Genomic DNA, 22,960 nt, shown 5'->3' with positions numbered 1-22,960 from the left:
TTATTTTTTAACTTACCTGGTCGAGCGGATCCTACTATCCTTTTCTATATGCTTCAACTATAAAGTATAAGGGTAGCGAACTGAACTTGTGCTCCAAGTGAAGGAAAGCCTAGCTACAGCTATACTGTACAAAGCATGTGTAAAACCTTTGTGACTGGCATATTAATCATGCTTGTATTACATTGAGATTGATTGACCTGTGCCTTGAGTTTACACTTTTTCTTACATACTAGGTTTTCTTCAGTATTCACTTTCGCACCTTGGAAGGGAATTATTTATAAATGTGTAAACCATATTTGAAGAATTCAGATCCCATTAACATGAATCAAAGCAAAACATGTACATTTAATTATGTTAATAGTGCTAGGTATCATATTGGTTACTGGCCTGTAAGATCATTGTATCAAAGTGTTTTATACCTCTTTTAAGTCATTATCATCAGTACGTAATGCCAGAATAGGTTCTAATGGTATAATAATGGGAAGGATCAATCAAATTCTATTCATAGACTAGTGACACTTCTAAGCTGTCATTAACCTTGTCAGTTTTAGAAATCTGCATCAAACCTTCCACACTTTATAACACTCATTTCATTTGGCATAAGCATTACAGAATGGGATATTAAATAAGTCATGTGTTTCATGACATTAATGCCATGTACTTGATATATGACAGCATTATTATCATTGACTGCAATGAGGTGCTGAGAGGATAAGTACCACTCCGATGAATTCCCTTTATGTCAATGTAAATTATCAAACAGTACGGAGATAATTTTTGCTGTTACTGTAATGTGTGAAAAACAAACATGTACTTAAACTGTGCACAGATTATCATCTTCTAGTGAATCTTACAACCATTAACCAGCATGCAGACAGATAAAAGCTTTATTCATTGTAACATATTCTCCATTGTCGCTTTTACTTTGCTACCTAAAAGCCTGTAATGCTATACTGAGTGTTCATTGTTCCTTATTACCTTGGATCCTGGCATTCCAGGGATTCCATCACGACCATCAACGCCTGGCAATCCCTAGAGAAAAAACATATTTTTAATGCACAGGAAATTTCCTATACCTTTATATAGTATGTCTTGAAAAAGAGATTGAAGTTATTATTCATATATGTCCCAGTTTGTCTCACAATCATGTTAGATCCAAATGAATAGAAAACCAATTCATCTAACAGTATGTTTTGTGACTATCAGTCAGTCCTAGAGATCAATATTAAAATCAATGTTACTATGATAAGCCTAGATATGAGTCTGCAGTTATATTTTTCCTTCTGCCTTTGGTGCTTCAATAGAAAGTGTTTTAATAATACATTTATTAACATTCAACCCAGTGCAGCACTTACCAATAGTCTATTACTCTACTTCTACAAAACAGTTGAAGGCCACAAAACATGAAGAATCTGCTTTAACCCTTTCAGGACCATCGTCATTGATACCCCAATACTCAGGCCAAAATTAGCCCTTTGGTATGCATTGCTTTACACCTCAATATCTGTTGAATGGTTCAACTATATTTACCATGTTTTCTTCAGGACACATAAGGATTAAAATAAGTAGAATTATTTGTTAACCAAGTTGAAATTTTTTTATCGTTAGAGGTGGAAGAATGTTGTAAAATTTTGAAAAAAAAATTAAATTTTGTTTCTTTTACCTAAAAACAAAATAGTTTTTATATATACCGTTGCATATAAACATGTTAAAATTAGATTTTGCAGTTCTTCTGATCACAGGGGCTACACATTTCTACAATTTTTCAACAAAAAAAAATAGGTTTTATATTCAGTATAGTTTATTTTCTGGACCCCTGGTCCATGTGTAAATTACCCAGCAGTTTAGTATGGTAGAGGACTGTAAACTGCTTGTGTTATCTCTAGCTAGGCTCCCTCCCTGGCAGAGAAGAAAGATCTTCTGTCATAGTGTGAATGCAAAGACAGTTTCACTTTACTGTGATCACTAAAAAAAGGGTCAAATTTTGTTGATAAAAGTGATGAGAAAAGTCCTACAAGCTTCTCTTTTCACAGTGTAATGCCGCACTTATCATTTCAATAGGAGCAGCTATAAATCACAGGTGTTCAACTTTAAAAAAAAAAGTGACTGCAGCATCGGGCATCAAATAAGGCAACGTCCAGGGGTTAAATAGTTTTATTTGCCAATATATAATAGAACAGTTTTTATTCACTGATACAACTGACTAAAAGGAATTAAATCTGTATGTATCTGCCTTTCACCCAACACACTTTGCCTGGTACTTATCCTATTTGTCTAATCAAGCATTTTCTAACCTATTTACCGCAGGGAAGTGCCTGAAAAATTGTTCTACTCCAAGGGAATCCTTAGGCTAAGGTCCCATGTAGCAAACTGCAGCAGAAATACACCGCAGAAAAGGTGCAGCAAAAACACATCACCTTTTGTTCCACAGTGTAACTTACAGATTCTAGCAAGGCAAAAATTTAATAAACTGATTGGTTGGGAATATGATATTCTATGCAGAACCACATGGAAAGTCTCAGATTTTTTTCTATACAATTGTTAATATTTGCCTATGGAGATTTAATGTTTGATTTATGAACCTTTTAGCTATGACTGTGGCTGAAATTACCCGATTTCCAAATGCTTTTGACCATATTTTGTATTTTAATAATAAAAGAATACTATAATAAATACATACCGATTCCCCCTTTGAGCCTGGCATTCCACTGATTCCTCTTGGTCCAACAGGTCCCTGCAAGATGATATTTAGAAATATTGGAAAATATGCCTAATTGTAATATTTTGGTAAACATTATTCCACATAATGCTTATAGCTACTAAGATAAATCTTAAAGAGGAAGTCTCAACCCTTGTTTATATGCCCTATTGTGTAATGGAAATGGAGCCCCTCACTCTATACATCTTTAATGAGCCAGAATGAAGAGCTGCTCTGTGTTTTCTGTTCTAGTGGACTTAACCCAACCATGCCATGCCATATAATACTACATTTTCTCTGTAGCACCCACTGCAGGAGAAATGATGAGCTGACCACATGTTTCCCCAGCAAAATCAGCTGGGAGTGCCAGTAGTGGGACCTAAGAATGTCTGTCGAGTGTCCTGAGGGCCTCATTCTAAAAGGGAATGTCTCCAAAGTGACAACACTTTTAATAACAATTGGACAAAATATTTATTGAATTAATCTGCAAATTATATTGTTGTTAATGCTCTTTTTATAGTCAACAATAACAAATAACTATAGTATACTTACTCTTTCACCTTTTGGCCCAGCTTCTCCTATTGAACCTCTCTGACCTACATCACCCTGGTGAAATAAAGGAAAACATGTACATATTGCTTCAGATATTCCTATTCATATAAAAAAAATGAAAGGAGATTTTAATGTCCAAATAAGATAGGCAGCACTGTGATAAGTAGATATAGTTATCCTCAGATACACTGATCACCAAATAGACATCTAAGTGCCTGGAAAAACAATCCAAAAAAGAAGAGTGGCTCGCTGCCTTCAAATAGAAATTCAATGTATTCATCCATTGTGCAACACTGCAGTTGCAAATAGCTTCATTGTGATTTTGAAATTCTGATAAATAATATTTCTATAAAACATGTTAAGCTTGAGTGCCACTCTTCTCTTCAGATAGTTGAGATATAATAACTGACAGCAATACTGTGCATGCTATAACAACTTATCTGACTGTAGAACTCACAGTAGCACCAGCAATCCCTCGAGGACCGGGCTCTCCATCTGTTCCACGAGCACCCTAAAAAATAAGCATTATCAAAGTTATCAAACACCTTACAATATTTAGTGATATGGTGCAACAGCTACACTAAAAAATCATTTGTATAAGAGAACATTTTGGAAACTGAGAAATATACCGCAATATATTCAGGTTGACAAAATGAAAACATAAGCCACTTGTCTGGCCACGTAAAAAGCTTATCCTATCATTTTAATTTGCCCAATGAATTCTTAAGATTTTGTAAATGGTACCAGGAAATATTCTGAAACACCACAGTATTTACCAAGATGATGAATATGCAGTAAACAATTTGAGATTTTAAAGAAGTGAATTGTCAAAGGGTTTTTTTCAGCATTATACCATATAGGAGGGCATGAACTGTAAGCAATATTAAAGGGGTCACCAGAACAATACCAATTGAATTACAAGCACAGTTAGACCGCTGGGGTTTACGTGGATAAAACACTTTTATCTGCCTTCAAATTGCTGTCTTTGTTGCTGAGATATTAACTCTTTTGCTGGTATTCAGGGGCGTAACTACTGCTGGTATTCTAATGGGGTGTTTGGTGAAGCAAGGGCGTCACCTTTCCTCTTATCACACCAAAGAGCTATACTTTACAACACTCTGTCCCTCCATCCCCCCTAAATGGCATGTACATGGCCTTGCCAATCATAGTCTTCGTGGAAAGGTACCTCTTAGGGGACACCCTCTGATACCCTCTTTGCACCAAACATTTCATTAGAATATCATGGAAAAAAGCTAATATCTCTTTTTTTTATGTAGATTGTGAGCCCCACATAGAGCTCACAATGTACATTTTTCCCTATCATTATGTCTTTTTTGGAATATGGGATGGAAACCCATGCAAACACGGGGAGAACATACAAACTCCTTGCAGATGGTTTTATGCCCTTTGCGGGATTTGAACACCAGGACTCCAGCGCTGCAAGGCTGCAATGCTAACCACTGAGCCACCGTGTGGCCCCTAAAAGCTAATATCTCAGCAACAAAGGTACAAATTGGGAAGCAAAAAAAAAATATTTTATGTACGTGAACCCCAGTCTGAGTTTATCCACCCTGAGTTCAATGGGTACTATTCTAGTGACAGATCCCCTTGAAGACATGACATACTACACTTTACAGTTATATATGGTATATGGTAGTCAGTAAATGTGTGTCTGTTTAAGATTCAGTACTGTATGGGATTATTGAGCATAACAAGACCCAAACTCTACTCCACATTTGCATAATATAGTCAATCGCTGCATTCCAAACTTTCTGTACCCACAGACCATGAGACATTAATCTCAGATCATCTCACCAAATTCCAGTATTACGTAAGTCTGACCAAGTCATTTTATGTTTCCTTTCTTAGTGAAAGAATCTTATGAAATTTCACAGGATGAATCATCTATTCTTATATTGAGGTTTTAATGTACTATTTGGGGTGCTTCCTATTAAGCTGACTTGTTACAACTTCTTTAGTAAAAAAAAATTTAATCTAGCAGAGTGAAAGGATTATAGTTGAAGATAATGCAAAAATTGATGTTGCGAGAATGTAAATTCAATCATAAGCTCTTGTGATGTTTTAATGTAGGGCGCTGTGACATTTGTTTGGATTGCCATCTGCTTCCAACATTAGAACAGCTTGATAGACAAACAGACCTTCTTTATAAAACAAACATTTTCCTTTTAACTTATTTATGTAATTGTTAAAAAGCTTCTCTGGGGAAAAAAATCAACTAAAAACCATGTCAATAGAAATACATATATAAATAGCTTTCATTAGCAGAACATGCTGGTTATGTTCAGGGGTGGTAAGCAATTTAGTAAATAAAGATGTCTATTGCCCTGGTACACAGTCTAGACTACTAAATTGTAACTAGGATTGGTGCTAGAGGCCTATGGAAGAGGAGAGGAAAATGTTCCACAATCAATTGTACAGAGATGGATTAACACATTTTGCTAATTAAAGTATTTCTGACTATAGATGTATTTGTAATGACATATGCTCCCTTTTTTGTTTTTCTGGAGAGCCTCTTTAGGCCAGGGCCCCAAGTTGCAATACGAAGCGTTCTGGTCACAGCGGAAAAGACGTTGCAAAAAAATGCTGTGTTTTACATTATCTGCAAAGTTGATGACATTCTGGCTAATTCCTTCCACACATTGCAGAAAAAAAATCCCCACCGTCTATGTAAAAAAGTGTTCTTCGGATTTGCAAATTATGCTTAGGGAGCACAGCGGGCGTTCCCCCTGTGCTGCGAGCACACCAACCTCATCAACTGCTCACCACCCTATAATGCCTCCTGTTCACTCCCCCCCTGCATCTTCTGTTCATATTCAACCTTGCATAGGCTTCAGACATTGCGCTATACGTGATTGAAATCGTGTAACAGACCAATGCAAAATGGCCGACGGAGCATGCACAGTCAGCTCTGCCCGAACCCGAAGTGACTCTAAGGGGCGTCGAACAGTTGATGACACTGGTGTGCTAGGAGCATAACCCCCGGTGCCCTCTGAGCATAATTTACATATCAGAATAAACGTTTTGTTTTTTTTACAGAAATGGCGGGGAGCACAAGAGAATCAGAGGAAGGAGAAGAATAGCCTTTTCTAATGATAGAATCCCTTTAATAAGGCTGAGGCTGAGGCCACATGTTCTAGAAAAGCTGCGTTTTATGGTTGAAGATTAGGTTGTGTTTTTTTTTTAAAAAAATTTAAGCAAAAGTCAGGAGTGTATTTAGCAGAAAGAAGAAATATAAGTGCGCCCTTTATATTTTCCATTCCTGTTGACTTTGTATTTGAAAATGAAGCAAAATCAACAACAAAATTGCATCTATTCAGCAACATGTGGTCTCAGCCTAAAAGTCTTTCCAATTGCATTGAGATATGCCACCATTAATATGTCTTTATTTTTCTAAGGTCTTATTAAGTTGACAATCCTGTTGTATATCACGTCAGTCTTGAATGCTTTTGTGTTTGAAGGCCTCGATAGTGATATGACTTTACTCTGCATGTCAATGTCAAAACTTACCTTGCCACCTTTTGGTCCCATTATGCCAGTAATTCCTCTTAAACCTTGTGGGCCCTAAAATGAAGACAAATACGTAAGAGATAAGACTTGATTTATAGATCCCACTGCATTTAGTATGTTTTAGATATGTGCAAAGGCTTAGTAATTTATATGGTATAAATGATATACATTGCTTACTCAGGCACCCCAGTAAATGTTAAAAATAATTTCCTATGAATCATGTACTTGTCAAAACCCAACTAATAATTGTGCGGATTATAAGACAGAATCTATCCTGAGCAGTAATCCTGCCCTCCTACACATCCTAGTTCTAGGGATCAACAAAGTAAACAAACATTTACCAATTTTTAGTTAAATCTCCGGTTAGATTGGCAAAATACAAAGTTAAGAGTCCAACATCTTTACTATATATCAATGAAAGCAAAATGTCCATCTCCTGTGGTTTATGCCACAGTAACCTTCTCCACCTGGGTTTTTTCATTAATATGAAGACCACATTAAAGTGGTTTTTAGTTAACCCTCGGTGATCAGAGGAGGTGTGAAATACAAAAAGTAGTTAAACTCCCCTATCCCCTGCATTTTGATTGGCCAGGCCTGAAGTGGTGAGGCTCCCACGACTGCAGTGGCCAGTTACTGGCAGTCATATGTGCAGTATTGGTAACTTATCAGAAGTGAAGTCACCAATAATTTGCTGCAACAGTCAAGGGATCTTTACCACTTCCAGATGGGGCCAGCACCAGAGGGAACAGGTGATGTGCTGCTTAAATGGAGCACCAATGTATGTCAGTATTATTTCTTTATTTATCTTCCCTGCAGTGGCGTAACTAAAGTCTTACAGTCTCTGATGCAATCTTTTGTCTGGGGCCCCCTACTTCATCCCTACAGCCAATTCTTGATAGTGATGGTTACGGGTGCTAAGGAATTTAATCAACCTTAGTGTGGTTAGGATAATTTGTGGGTCTCCTTGGCTTCTGGCCAGATGGAAGCTGTAATCTCAATACTGATGTCAGTGTTATGGGCCCCCAAAGGCTCCTGGACCCCGATGCGACTGCACCCTCTGCACCCCAACAAGTTACGCTCCTGCTTCCCTGGGTACCTCAACCTAGAAAAGTCCTTTAAGATTGTCATACTATACCCCCATTCCCTAAATTGGCCTTTAACTACACATTATGCAATTGTCAAAATGTACTATGAATCCAGTCTAGATTGTAAAATGCTACATCACAAACAGCATATTATAAAAACATAAAAGAGCATTACGGGAGGTCCTTGTGCACCAATTTCACCAAGCTCTCCTTGTTCACCTTCTTCTCCCTGTAAAGAAATAACAATATTCAAAATTAGAGTGAAAATGAAAAGTATCTTAAATATTACTATTGTCAAAAATATAGACATTCCCATTAAACAAATCAAAAAGGGGGCTGTATGGCTTAGGAACTGGAGCATAGCCCAAAGAGGAATGCATGTGACACACTCATTTGACATTCACATCAAAAATGTCATCTCCTCAGATGGGTACCTCGCACTTATTCAGAAATCTACCAGCTTCCTCATTATAATACATCAATGCAGGTGAGGTTATTATATTCCAAGGTATTAGATGAATAGAACTTACTTTACTATAGAGGCTTCATGCATGATGACACACAATTTGTCAGTGTACAGTCTGCTAATATGAGATGCATTTGTAGGCCTCTTTTATTAAACCTATATCTTATGATTACATGGCAATGTAGAATTGTGTAAAATATATTAATATAAAGCTCCACAAGCCCAATAAAATGATATAACCTTTACTGGATATGAAGATTGTATGTAGCCATATGTCAATCTAATTAGATATTACCTTATGACCTTGTTTTCCAGGTTCACCAGCTTCACCCTTAACACCCTTGTGGCCCTGAAATCAGATATAAAATACATATAAAAATTACTATGAAAGTAAAATCAAATCTTCATTTCATGTTTTCATATATCTGAACATCATATCCTAATATGATAGCACACGGATGCAAAGTTCTTCCCTTCTAAGATATAGCACTTTAGTTCAGAAGTGAGCAAAACAAGTCTGAAAAGTCTGGAAGTTATGAACAAATTTTAAAAGTAAACTTTTTCTTATCAAATCTTTATTAGAAGTTATTAATAGAAGGAGCAAAACATTTACAATCTCAGCATGTAGCGTACTTTGACCCAAGATAGCTATATCTAATCCTAAATATCCAATTCAGATATAAATTCCACTTCAACAGCAAAGATCAGTCATTGATGTTGCTTACAGTCTTCATGGACTGACCTTTGCCATATTTCAGCTTAGGAAATGTGTCTTTTCTGGAGTAATTTTGCCCAGATATGGAAGTACTTGAGACCTCGGCCAATCCATCTGAATTAATCATCTTCAGCGGCCACCTATGTATTCTATCCACTCTATATATTTTGTTCAAGCTTGGAATTGGGAACCCTTATTATAAGCTGCACAATATCAAGTAAGTAAAAGGTAACAGAAATTTACACTTTTTTTATACTTCTTTCACTTAAAGTGTAAGTAATTTAAAGGTGTTATCAGTGACCAAAAATTAATAACTTATCCTTATGATAGGTCATTAAAGGGGTCTCTCCTCTTAGATAACCATATTTGAATTTGTAGACAATTAAAAGTGGACCTTTCACCACCTCCACCAACTCCAAATCCCTACACTCTTCATTAGGTGTTGTCCCATTGATTCCACTACTGTTGGGATTTTTCTCTATCCCCTGTTCCTGCGCAATCATTTCTTATAGTTTCAGCACCCAATATTAGACTAATTAGACTCTCGTCTGTCAGGTGGGTGGACCTGGACTGAGATCTATAGTTTGGAACCATCCAACTAATTATAATGAGCTTCGTTTGTATATTTGATATTGAAACTAAAAGCATTATCAGAAACCCAGCCATGATTTGGACAAGGCATGCATGAGAAGAAAGCCTTGTCACAATAAGGATATAATGGCGCTGTAAATTTTTACATTATTTTCCACTTCAAAAATGTTTAGATATTAATAGCCTACACATCTTTAATACAGCTATGTTTGCAAGATTCTCCCTTTAATTTCATTAAAGTCTGGCTTTGGATAATCCCTTTAACAGTCAACCTACTATTGGATAACTTAGTATTCTTTGAGCAGTTCTCCCTCATTTATATGTTGGGGCACAAATGCTAGTCCTAGCACTATCTACTGAAGCAGTTACTGAGGTGCTCAGGAGTTCCACTACAAGAAACTAATAATGTGCCACCTAAGTCAACCATCTCCATGAGATAACTGGTCAGTTACAAACATGCGTATCTTCCACTGTCTGACTCCAGATACATTTCTCTCATTTATCTTGGAGCACTTTATACTACCTGAACTTCTGTTTTCCGTATATATCTTTAGATATTTTATAAGGCTAAAGGTACATCTTCACTCTCATTAATATTTCCATAATCAATTATTATGTCTACAACTAAAGCAACCTATTCCTTACCATTATAACTAGAATTAAGTTATTCCAATGCCATTTCATATAGTGGCATTGCCACAAATCTGTGCCACCAGAGTCAGGACGACTTTCTAAGCGTTCTCTTCCGTGTAGACTTTAAATACCCTTCTGCTCGCATATTCATTCTCATCAGACTTTAATTTGTAACTTTAGAAATTGAACAAAGTATTCTAGAACATTGTTTTACCTTCATTCCAGCCAAGCCTGGATATCCCGGACGGCCTGGTGGGCATGCATTAGGGCACTGAAAATAAAATCACAGTTTTGATAAGTAACAAATTGAAAGAGAGGAGAACACGGCTACAACTGTTAATGCTTTTCACACAGAGCTCACCAGGGGATCTCCTTCGGGCAGAGCAACTGTCCCCTGTCGAAAACAAAAATAGACGTTTGCTGTAGTCAGTCAGAAACACATCACACCAGAAAACACAAGGAAATCAATTGTAATTGCAATACTGGAGAAAATAAAATGCCTTCAATGTTTCACATTATTAAAAAGTCTGAAGACTGTTCCTCTCCAGCCATTGGATATGATATCATAGTTTTGTGTATTAAAGCGCAGTCCACTGACTCAAATATTATTAACATAAAAGTTTAATTTTGGTGTTACAATTGGAAAAACTGTATTTATATGAATGGCATCCTGCTGTTTCTTTAATGTCTTATCTGCATGGGGAAAATACTCTTTAAGGCTGGGGCCACACGGGACGGAAACAACGCGATTTCCGCTGTGAGAAAAATTGCAGTGTTTTATACTCAGGGCAAAGTGGATGGGATTCTAGCGAATCCCATGCCCACTTTGCAGTAAAAACCACGAGGTGGACACGCTGCAATTTCCAAAACCAGTGCGGTTTTGGAAATCGCAGCATGTCAGTGATGCCTACGGAAACGCCGGTGGTTTCCCCATACCTATAATTGTAACATAAAGTCCGCAAAAGAAAAGTCTGCAAACTTTCTGTCTTAAGCACTGCATGAAGAACTGCAATGTGTTACTGGCGCTTTTATTTCCGCAGCACTTTTTTTTGCTTTAGGCTAAGGCCTCACGTTGTGGAAACACAGCTTTTTGTGTTGCAGATTTTGTTGTGGTTTTTTGAGCCAAGAAAGGCTACAAAAGGGATCAGAAATATATAAAAAGCTCTTATACTTCTCAATTCTGCTCAATCTAGTCCTGGCTTTGGCTCAAAAAACCACAACAAAATGTTCAACAAAAAAAAGCTGTTTTTCCGCAACGAGGCCTTAGCCTTACACTAAGAAAAACCCAGATAAAAAAAAAATGCTGTGGAAAGAAAATGTAGTGAAGGCTTTTTTCCACAGTGTTTTTCATTTCTTTTTTGTGGCGTTTTATCTTGTGTTTTTTTTCTTCCTCTATTAAATATATTAGAAAAACACTTGAATTCTCCAGCTAAAATTAAAATGTAGAGTATTTCTGCAGCTTTTCCACAGCTTTTTTCTGCAATGTGCAGATGAGACTGACCAGAATCTCATTCACTTTGCTGGTACTGTGTAACGCTGTGTTTTTTTTACACTGCATTTTTGCAGCAGCCAAAATGCTGCATTACCACAACATGGGGCCATAGTCTTTGGATATATCTGTAGGAACAAACTGGCCAACGGTGGAATATTTGCATATTCTACGCTTTGGGGTCACAAAGTTAGCTGCTACATCTTCACTAGTGTCTAACACTATGAGATGTATAGTAGAAACATAGTGCAAGAAACTTCACTAAACCCTTTCCACAGGCTTCTAATAAATCCACTAAAGTAAGTGCAGCCTGTCAGTTCTCTTTAACCAGATACTTTCAACCTTTGTAAAGCAAATGTTAGAAGTGGCAGGAAACCTCTGCAGAGTCTTACAGGTGTGGGACTGCCCCCTATTTGAAGTGTTTTGTAAGACAGTGGCCTTCAAGAAAGCACACTGTTAAATTTACCTGACAGAACCTATATGTGCTATGTGTAGCCCCTGCCTTATAGCTAAACCACAGGAAACCAATAATACCAAGGGGCGATAAACCTCCAGCAAATTTCCTGCGAAAGCACAATTATTACTTGAGCAACACATCCTAGTGAGTATAACTACCATCTACAATAAACCAGTTAATAATGGCCAAAAATAATTGAAAAAAAAATATTAACAATAATCAAGGCAATATATGTTTAGAAAAATATTCTGGTAATAAGCTATCATCTATCCATTGGATAGGTGATAAATGCAATGTCAGGGTGGTCGGTTGGGTTTCATGTCTCCTGATGGCCCAACAACAAGACTGGAAAATTGGTTAAAATGGAGATCATTCAAGTACTTTGCCACTCCATTTCACTTTGCCACTATTTCATGACAAATCTGATGAAAATTGTCCAGTCCAGTAAGGGCATAATGCAGTAACAGCAGGACTCCCCAATGATCTAGCAGTTATCACATACCCAGTGAATAGATAATAACTTGTTAGTAGCAGATTTTTGTAAGTTGTGGCCCTGTAGAACTCAAGGTCCCTCATGAAACAAATCACATTGGAGCTGCAAGTTCTAAACTTATAATGTTATCGTATTGTTTCCAATCATCCAAGTAACATTGTTTTAAGTTAAATACATGACTACTTACTGGTGGTCCTGGTGGCCCTGGTGGTCCTGGAGTTCCTCTTCCACCAGCATCACCCTAAATGAAACATAGAGTTCAGTACCATGTATAGTATTACAAAATGTAGTAAGGGGAATAATAAAAGAAGATAAAAGAACTTTCATTTTAAAAATTGTGTAAGTGGCTTAAAGAAGGGGTAATGGTTAGGCCTTTTGAGATACACCCTTCTTTGCAAAAAAAAATAATAATAATAAAAATTTAAAATAAATTGGTAGTTTTAAACAGTGGAAATTAAGAAGTTTCAGAAGAACGTAAAAATATAGTGGCGGCAGGACTTTCAACATTCATTTCATTTTCTATATATATAGTTGTGTACAATAAAGTAATAAAACTCAACATACTCTGACTAATCGAACTTATTTTGACAAAACTTCTGCACTTAAGAACTTACTGTGCAATTTTAAGCCCAGCATTATCACATACTGAATGAAAGACTAAATGAAAATTGCTTCTCTTGGGGAGATGAAAAATGCACATATAATTTAGAAATCAAATCTGTCAAGATTTGGATTTATTACAAAATATATTTGTGTGTGTCACAAAAATGCATTTTCAGTTCAAGAACAATTTGCGATTTTACTCTAGACAACCTCTAATTGAGAATGCATTAGAAGACAGTTTTAATTCAGTTTTTTTTCATGGCCAGCACCAGCAGAGGAGACCCTATTCAACAATGGCAGAGCATGTCAATGAGCAAAGCTCTGATTTCTAGTGTTTTCCAGCTAGTGTTTGGGGAAGTTGCATTCTGAAATGTTGCCTACTTGCAAAATAGTCAGTCTTTCTAGACACATTGATGTTCTCAGCCATGTTAAGTCTCAGTTTATATTGAACTATTTAATCAATAGCTCAATGCCGCATTGAAAATAACCTTTGTGGGCATTCAGGTTGTGCTTGTAATGTCAATAGGTTATATTTTCCAAGCAGACCACTTCATTAACAAGTGCATCAGCCCTGGCTTTTATTTTCCAACAATTACTCCCATGGCTACAGTATTTGTAGCTGAACCGTGATTGAATGCTCTTGTTAAAGTGATGTGCATAGAGATAAGCTAACCACAGAGAAGTAAGGGATGGTAAGTAAGTAATGGAACAACAAACTCTATTCTTCATGTTTACAAATAATGGAACTTTTTAATGTTCGCTTTTGGGCGCTTTAGTGGCTTTTACGGTTTTTTTAACACTGACAACAAGTAGCATTTATATGGCATATTCCCTGGGTCTTCAGTTACTACCATAAGTGTCCAGATTCCTAACTAAACTCTTATTTTGTGTTCTGATATGAATGTGGGATAGAATCATATAGAAGAGCAGAAGGGTAGTAAAAGTATTGCAGACTAAATCTACAATAGTGTTGAAAACAACATAAGTGATGTAGAGAAGGAATGATGTCATGCATAATGGGAAAAAGGATTGAGTATGCTACAAGGAGGTCATGATGTGCTGCAAAATAAAGTGGGAATTATGAGCTCTAATAGGAAGTGCTTGATGTGTAATGGACAATGGAAAACAACATGAAGTGTGTTTCTTCATTGCTATTTAATTCTGCATTCATTGTTTTGATTAGCCATTTTGTTAATGCCGTAGTTTTAATTGCTAATTTTTGATCATTTTACTCATAAAATCTTAGCAATTATTTTTAAAAACACTCGTAACCGTTTCTATGACAATGACAAACATTTCTAATGCGCTTTTCTCATTTGAAGAACTCAAAGTGCAGGGTAGTTAGTGGCTGCCGTACTGGCGCTCATCTCCAATATCCACAAGGGTCAATTGTTTTACAAGAAGCTAATTCAGCTGTTAATATATTTTTGGAATGTGGGAGGAAATCCACACAAACATGGGGAGAACATAGAATCTCCATGTAGATGTTACTCTTGGTTGGATTCAAACCAGGACATCAGTGGTGCAACACAACAGGGCTAACCACTGAACGACAGATATTATGTAAGATAGCTTTTAATTTACCTTACTTCAACTTTTGTGTCATTCCTGTCAAACTGTATCTAGGTCAACCCAGAAAGGCTGTGGTTTAGCTAATTTTACATGTTGTTTCTGTATTTGTTTTCTTTTCAGAGGGTGATAATGAAATCTGTCTAAATTGTGCTCAAGCAAGTTACATGACATTGCTTTGAAGCCACCTATTCTCTCCACAAGTGTTGGCTATCTAAAAAGTTTCACAAATCAATGATAACATTTTTTCATGACAATTAATCTTTGCTTTCCTAATAATGTGTCCACTCGGAAGTACATTTATGCTGTATTTTATGTTACAATACACATTTACTTTGTGTTGGGTTGAGGGTATGGAAAAAAATCGACCCAGGTTTCTTGAAAATCATATTACCACTGCTGAAGATCAAATGTGTTAGAAAGAAAATCTGTGAAATATTTTCTGACTTTCTTACCACTGGACCAGATCGACCCAACTCTCCTGGAAGTCCAGGGGGACCAGGTACTCCCTGTAATGGGAATTAGAAAAAGAGTTCCACAATATTGGTAGCCATTCAGACATAAGAATTCCTTTTAACAAAGAAATTTTAAAAAGTTTTATCTTTAACAATTTTACTAAGATTGACTTTATCAAGATATTTCTTCTGTTGTTCAACTGATATAAAAGACGGTACGTAATATTGTTTCAACGTTTTTGATAGCTACAGAAATACTGTATTTTAGTACACTGGCATTTCGCATTAAGTAGCACAATCACAATATGACTGCTGACTGTAAATAAAAAAGGCCAAAAATCTTTTGAGGCTGTATCAGATTTTTTTAAGGACCACTGATTATCAACAAAACATAACCATCAGGACTCGTTCTACACAGGCCGATTCAGAGTATTTGCATGAGGAACGATCGCTAAAGCAATTGTTCCCGGGGATGTACTTCCATTGTGTGTCGTGAGCACAGTCCTTATTACACAAAGCAATGTTCTCCCGCTGAACAATGACTTTCTGTCCTGCTGAAAGCAAACATTTGGCAGCCTTCATCAGGCTAAAATCTTATGCTGATTATCAGGAACCAGCAGTATTTCCCAATTATTGCCTTTGAATTCACATTTGTCTAATAGAGCCATCAGAGTGGCCCTACAACGTGTGCCCAATCCATGGCAAACACATATGGCTACACCTGTATTGATATTGTTTTTAATTCATATGCATTTACAGTAGCTGAGGTGCATTGTGTATAGGCATCTTCAGTGTCTAATTTTATTACAACAGCAAGTACACAATGAAATTACAGGGAGCAAATATTTTCATTTTTAACTATCACTGTACAGAATATCTTGGTGCTACATGACAAATTACTGAACTATGAATAGAACTCATTCTGGCAAAATATCATGCAGTAGAAAATCACCTACATTATCATCCTACATGAAAGTAGCACCAGAGCGTTGATGATGTATATACAGTCAGCAAAATGTACATGAAGTAGCAGTATTTTTAATCAACTCACAATGAATTGATAAAGTAATTGTATTCAAACTAAATTACTTAATGGTATACAATAATATATTACTTACAACATTATTTCTTGAACAAAATTCAGATTTGATATACTTACCCGTGGCCCTGAAACTCCTCCACCCTGAAAAGGGAAATGAAAATATGATTACATTGTTCTGTATGTGTGATTTCAAATTAAAGACAATTTAATGAAAACATTTTATTTATTCACTAAGGGGGAGTTCACACTACCTTTATAAATGTCCATTGCTGTCTTCCATCATTGGATGTCAGCAACAGCAATTAACGGTAGAGAACGGTAACAGACTGATTGCGTCTAGTCCCATTGCTACTAATGTGAACAACATAACAGAAGCTAGCTTCCATCATGTTTGTTTATCTTTTTAATGGAAGCTAAAGTCAAGCATGCAACATAATAAGTTGAGATCCTGGGAAGATGAGTAAAAAGAACCAAGAGTTATACTCACCTTGCCACACCTCTCCTGGGCATCCTTATGGTGTTTGACAGTCTCTGATATCCTCTTAAGGCCTATGGTGTCATGACACCTGTGAGTCTCACGTGCCCGGTGAATCCCAATCACAGGCCAAAAGAGGCCAGAAGATGATGCTAGAGACCACTGGATGCGCAGGAGAGGTGTGTATAAGTTTTTGTTATTTTTACTCTTCTTCCCTGGGTAGGTTTCTGTTGGAAAGGAGCCTGGCGGCATATGTATAAATCACATGACGCTGGGCCTCTCTCCATCATGTGGCTGGGCTCTATCTGGGCCCATCAGAGGATCTTCTGGTCCTCCAGTGGGCCAGTCTGACAACATAAATATGTATAGTATTTCTCCTGTTTATGTTAAAACATGTTTATGGAAAAGTAATAATCAAAAAATCAAAAATTTGTGGGTCATCTCCAATGCTAATGGACCACAGTATAGAAGTGAAATCCTTTATTGGTTGCCAATATATTTTTGATTTTCTAATTATTTGCTACATGAATATATTCTGTTATTGATTCAGACAGCAGACTGTGCAGTGATGGACTCATGATATACCAAACCTACAGCAATATTGTGCTTGCACAGAACATATTAACTAAGTGAGCAGATTACTGCTGTTTGTGTTTTTACATGATCCATACTGTTTACATTATGGAAAATTGTGTTTTTCTCTTTTTCTTCCAGTTATTATGGAAAAGTAAGTCAAAACTTTTACCAACATATCCATATACAGACTAGTGTTTTTTCAGGATATATTGTAGTTTTTATTGGTTACGTTTTATTGGTAATGTCACATGACTTCATCTGCCAATTTGCTAGGGTGGCAGCACTACTGCAGAATGCGACAACATTTCTAGCCACAAGCATGTTGTAAGAAACAGAAACCCATTTGAAAGTGACAATGACTACGTTCATAATATGTGGTCTGTATTAGAGCCTATTCCTCTGTAACACTTAACTTATAGTGATGCATTCCTCTGATGAACATGAATAGTAATGTCAATTATCTTTGGGTAAGTATAGAGGATAAAGATCTTTACAATGTAAAAAGGACTTCTCTGCTGCTTGTAATAAAGACTTATCTTCTTGTGTGTTGCTTGTTTCAATGTGGAATCTGAGTGTAAGGGTTAACATTCCACATTGCATTACTGGATGAGATAACAGTCAATCATCCAAACTAAAATGCACTAGCTTAATATGCTATCTCACCTTAATATTTCTAAAGCAATTACTTCACCAACTTAGTTTCTACAACAGCCCAAAATGGGTAAGACATACTTCATTTATTAAAATAATTTATAGTTCTGATCAGCATTATATATAACGTGACATTCACACTACATTTCACTTTCACTTAAAGTTCTAAACGAAGCAAAATGAAATTACAAGATGTAAGTAATCATCTATTGTCAAATGCGGACGCTAAAACTTCTACCTTTATCCAATTAAGCTAGATTTAGCAAATTAAAACAGAATGAAGTGGAACTGCAAAATCATCTTCTAAATGGAAATCTAGGTGGTTTCTCACCCTGACATATATGCATTTACAACCACCTCTCCATTTCCCTTATGGAGATGTGTGGGGCCCAGTGGTGAGACCCCCAACAATATTCTGTGGATATTAAATAAATATGTAAGATGAGAAAACCTCAGTATTGGGATATCCTAAATATAAGTTACCCCTGTTTATTCCCTAAATGTACATTACATTTTGGAGATGGATTTCTCTGAATAGATCATTGGATCCTATTTCGTTAGAACTCTGCGCTGTGTCATTCCATCATCATTAATATACTGACAACTGGGTACTAATGTTGTGTCTCTCCACAGTCTGACACTGTCTTGCTGCCAGTATTAGACTGTATGGGGAGTTAATAACTCCCAGTTGTCAATTTATTCACAAATATTCCTGAAGAGAAACAGAGGAATACAAGAATGAGTTCTAAAAAACCTATAATCTAAAAATGTTACTTTACGGTAAAGTTAATTGGACATGTTAGGAGACTTGGCAGGTCCTATTAAAACACTGCTGTATGTTAGAAGGGCTTCTCCAGCCATAGCTTACTTGACTATCTCCAGAGTTGTCCATTATCTAGCCATTCACTGTTGCTGGACAACTCCTTTATTATTATAGATGGAAGTAATTTACATAAAAATCTGAGAAATGTAATAAAAACATTGTTATTTTTATTCCCAGTTCTTACAAGATTCACTTTACATCCCACATTAAATAGGTTTAGTGAAGCTGAACTGTCAGATCAACAGAGTAAAATCTGTACATGCATTAAACAAGCTAGAAATGTTGGAAGATTGGAATTCTGAAGCCTGTAAATTTGTGACTGCAGCTCCGGACTATAATACAAGCCATCCATTTCACCTATGGTAACTATATATTGTTTTACATTGTTTTGTACATCTACGCCGATATATTATTACTATATGTGCTCAGGATCATTCACTGTAACTATATTTTTATTGTGTCCCAGGTTTTCTTAATGTTAAGTGGTTTCACCAATGGAACAGGAAAGATATTTTTATGAAGCTGTGAATTTTACTTACCGACAAACCACGAGAACCTGGCAATCCAGGCTCACCCTGAAAAAATAAAATGTATTAAGTTAAAGTGCGTATTAATGACTGGAAACAGAATTTTACAATATCCACAACAGCAATTATTGTGTGATGTATATTTTCTACCAGACTTGTTCAATTCATTAGCAGGAGGGTTGGAAATATAGAGAAGAAATCCATCACCAGCTTGCAGTCCACAGTGGATAGTTAAGTAAGCCTGCTGGCATCTGGCGAATGTGGAAATGTGAATGTATTACTGGAATGCAGTTTCTACTATAATTATATATCAGGATTTTACACTATGAATTGAATCCCAGCTAATTCCACTCATTCCAACTAACTCCATACTTACTACAGTTAGGAGTTTACACAGTGGGATAGTTTCACAGATAAAACCATTTCCACTATTGAACATGGCCCACCACTACTTTCTAAATGATGCTCATTGGTTGCTGGGCCTGCTGGTAAGCAATGAGTTCTCCTATCAATCATTGCTTATCAGCGGGGCCGAGGAAATCAGTGAGTACAGTTCTGTGTACTCCCAACTCCTAGGACTCCTCATTCCTTCTCTGTGTGCTAGCCTTGCTCTGATGTAGTGTGGAGTAGGGAAAGAAGTGGGGAGTCCTAAGAGCACTGGGTACTGAGATGCATACTCACTGTTCACTACCTGAGGCATGTCCTGTGTTGAGACTTGAGGAATTATACTATGTAGGAGCTGGGGGTATTATACTGTGTGGGAGCTGGGGGTATTATACTATGTGGGGGCTGGGGGAATTATACTGTGTGGGAACTGGGGGAATTATACTATGTGGGAGCTGGGGGTATTATACTATGTGGGAGCTGGGGGTATTATACTATGTGGGAGCTGGGGGTATTATACTATGTGGGGGCTGGGGGAAATATACTGTGTGGGAGCTGGGGGTATTATACTATGTGGGGACTGGGGGAATTATACTGTGTGGGAGCTGGGGGTATTATACTATGTGGGGGCTGGGGGAATTATACTGTGTGGGAGATGGGGGTATTATAGTGTTTGGGGGCTGGGGGATGAGCAGAACTATTATACTTTTGGGGGGAATAATAGGATATTTTACTGTGTGGGGGTCACTGAGGGCGACTATACTTTGCTGGTGGCACTTTGGAGAGTATTATATTGTGTGTGAGGAGATCCCCCTGTACACCCTCGACTTCTGTCAAGAAACTGTTAGGCCACTACCCTTCTTTTCCATATATGAGATACATATATATATATATAATTAAACCCATTTTTTATTGGGTTTGTATCATTGTCTTTCATCAATTTGTTACACATACAGTCATAATCATAGTAAGGCTCAGTTCCCATCAGTGCTAAAACTTAGTCTTTTCTGGATCTGTTACATGATATTATTGACTATTAATGGGATCCTTTGGATTTCTGTCATGGTGTTCATCATTTAATCCTAAATAATATGCTAAATGTGCTAGTTTTTCAGAAAAAAAAAAAGGAAATTCCTTCAAGAGAGCAATATAAGAGAAGAACCTCCAGAGTAATATGTATTATTTTCTACTTTTTATCACAAATAATCCTAGGCTTCTGATATACCCACCTTTTGACCTCTTGGTCCAGGAGGCCCAGAATTTCCTTCAGGTCCGGTCAGTCCCTGTAACAATCCATATTTCAGTTATTGTCTCCATCATTTGGACAATTTAAAAATCAGAGTAAAAATATAGCAATGGACATTATTAAAATATGGAACAAAGTGTTTAGGGAATGATGATCAGACAGATAAATAGATTTTAGCATTGCATTTTTCCATGACAACATTGACAAGTCTAGAAAGCAAAAGCTTACTACAGTCTGTCTATGCAAGGTAAACTTATACAATAATGTGCTTAAATGAGGTGTCATGTAAAGGCTCCATTAAAGAAATAAAAGTATGATAGAACAGCTCTATTAGTAGAGCTATATGATACTTATTTTCCAGATTGCTGACCTCAAAGTGTCAAAACCAATAACACCGTAAAAAAAGCAGATGAAAAGCATACACTGTACATCCAATAAAGAAAAATGCATATTCTTTATTTAGATAATAAACTGCAAATATGTACAGATACCAACCATGTTATGCAATAGCCCCCCTCAAGTACCCATGATATAGACCTACTGATATATTAATATAAATGGTACAACCCTGCATACAGTATGCAATAAAAATACACAAAACATCTCGATGCAGAATATCAAATTCTCTACACATATACAAAGGCCACATGCCAAACTATCAAGGTCCCATCATACAATCCTTATTATTGACCAGAAAGACTCAAAAACACTAACATGGGACACAGTGAGGCATTTAAGGGATGTTAACACATAGGAATTTGGTCAATCATTTAAAATTCTACTACAATAATATAAAATAGACATTGGAAGTTTTTGATTTTTTTTTTTTTTGTTTAAAGCTTTAAAAAGCTCCACAATCTCGATTGAATTCAGCAGGATTTTCGAATGCAACCAACCCAAAGAACAGATAAGGTGCTCCTTTTTTCTGCTAGCTAAAAAAAAAATCATCAAAAAAAAAAATGTCTGCCTCTGACAACCATTAAAATAAATGGCAGGCAGACTTTGAGTTTGGTTTTAAGGCTGCAGCAAAAAAAGCACTGCAGGAAAATAGCACGCATCGTGGTTTTTCCCGCAGAAGAAACCTATCAACTTCCATTATACCTATAGGTAAACCATTGGCGTTTCCATATGTATAATTGACATGCTGCAATTTCCAAAACCACAACGGATTTGGAAATCTCAGTATGTCCACTGCAGGTATTTTTCCACAATGTGTGGATGGGAGTCGCTAGAATCCACTTTGCAGGGACTGTAAAGCGCTGCGGTCTTTGCTGTGTGAACAAACCCTAAGGGCTAGTTCACACGGTGTCAGAATCTGTGTGTTAGAACCTGTGTTTCATCATCATGTGAAGATGCTGTTCCAAGGATCTCCACTGGTGGCCGCTATTCAAATGTCATTACTACTCCCACCACTGGAGGCTGCTGTTCCCTGACTCTTGCCCACAGTTAATATGGCGAGTATTGCTTCATGACCATGGCCATCTTGTTTCCTGTTGGCGGCCATCTTGTTTCCTGTTTGGCCCTATATATAGCCAGAGCATATTATAAACAATGCTTGAGTATTGTGTTTGTTCCCAGTCCTCTAGCTCTGAGGTATTCTTGCTCAGTATACCTTGGCTTCTCCTGCTTACCCGCTCCGTGTACTGACTCCTGGCTTCTCCTGCTTACCCGCTCCGTGTATCGACTCCTGGCTTCATCTGACTACCCGCCCCGTGTACCGACTCCTGGCTTCACCCGACTACCCGCTCTGTGTACCGACTCCTGGCTTCATCTGACTACCCGCTCCGTGTACCGACTCCTGGCTTCACCCGACTACCCGCTCTGTGCACCAACCTCTGGCTATCCATCGACCAAGTCTCCTACTCCGCTGTGTCTGCCGTCCTTCCTGGCTATTGGATTCCA

General features: G+C 37.1%; 1 protein-coding gene across 1 annotated transcript in view; it reads right to left on the bottom strand.

Annotated features, from left to right (window-relative positions):
• The window catches only part of COL9A1 (collagen type IX alpha 1 chain), a 127,400-nt gene that overhangs the window by 40,222 nt on the left and 64,218 nt on the right, over positions 1–22,960 (bottom strand). The window contains exons 11-24 of the mRNA XM_075269540.1: positions 21,042–21,095; positions 19,441–19,476; positions 16,494–16,517; positions 15,335–15,388; positions 12,895–12,948; positions 10,630–10,662; positions 10,483–10,539; positions 8,625–8,678; positions 8,039–8,092; positions 6,779–6,832; positions 3,708–3,761; positions 3,251–3,304; positions 2,681–2,734; positions 979–1,032 (exon numbers count right to left, since the gene is read on the bottom strand). Of these exons, the coding sequence (XP_075125641.1) occupies positions 979–1,032; positions 2,681–2,734; positions 3,251–3,304; positions 3,708–3,761; positions 6,779–6,832; positions 8,039–8,092; positions 8,625–8,678; positions 10,483–10,539; positions 10,630–10,662; positions 12,895–12,948; positions 15,335–15,388; positions 16,494–16,517; positions 19,441–19,476; positions 21,042–21,095 (690 nt within the window). The remainder of the gene's footprint in view (positions 1–978; positions 1,033–2,680; positions 2,735–3,250; positions 3,305–3,707; positions 3,762–6,778; positions 6,833–8,038; positions 8,093–8,624; positions 8,679–10,482; positions 10,540–10,629; positions 10,663–12,894; positions 12,949–15,334; positions 15,389–16,493; positions 16,518–19,440; positions 19,477–21,041; positions 21,096–22,960) is intronic.

Source organism: Leptodactylus fuscus, chromosome 3 (genome assembly GCF_031893055.1).
Source record: "Leptodactylus fuscus isolate aLepFus1 chromosome 3, aLepFus1.hap2, whole genome shotgun sequence".
Lineage (NCBI taxonomy): Eukaryota > Metazoa > Chordata > Amphibia > Anura > Leptodactylidae > Leptodactylus > Leptodactylus fuscus.
This window is presented reverse-complemented; position numbering and strand designations above follow the sequence as displayed.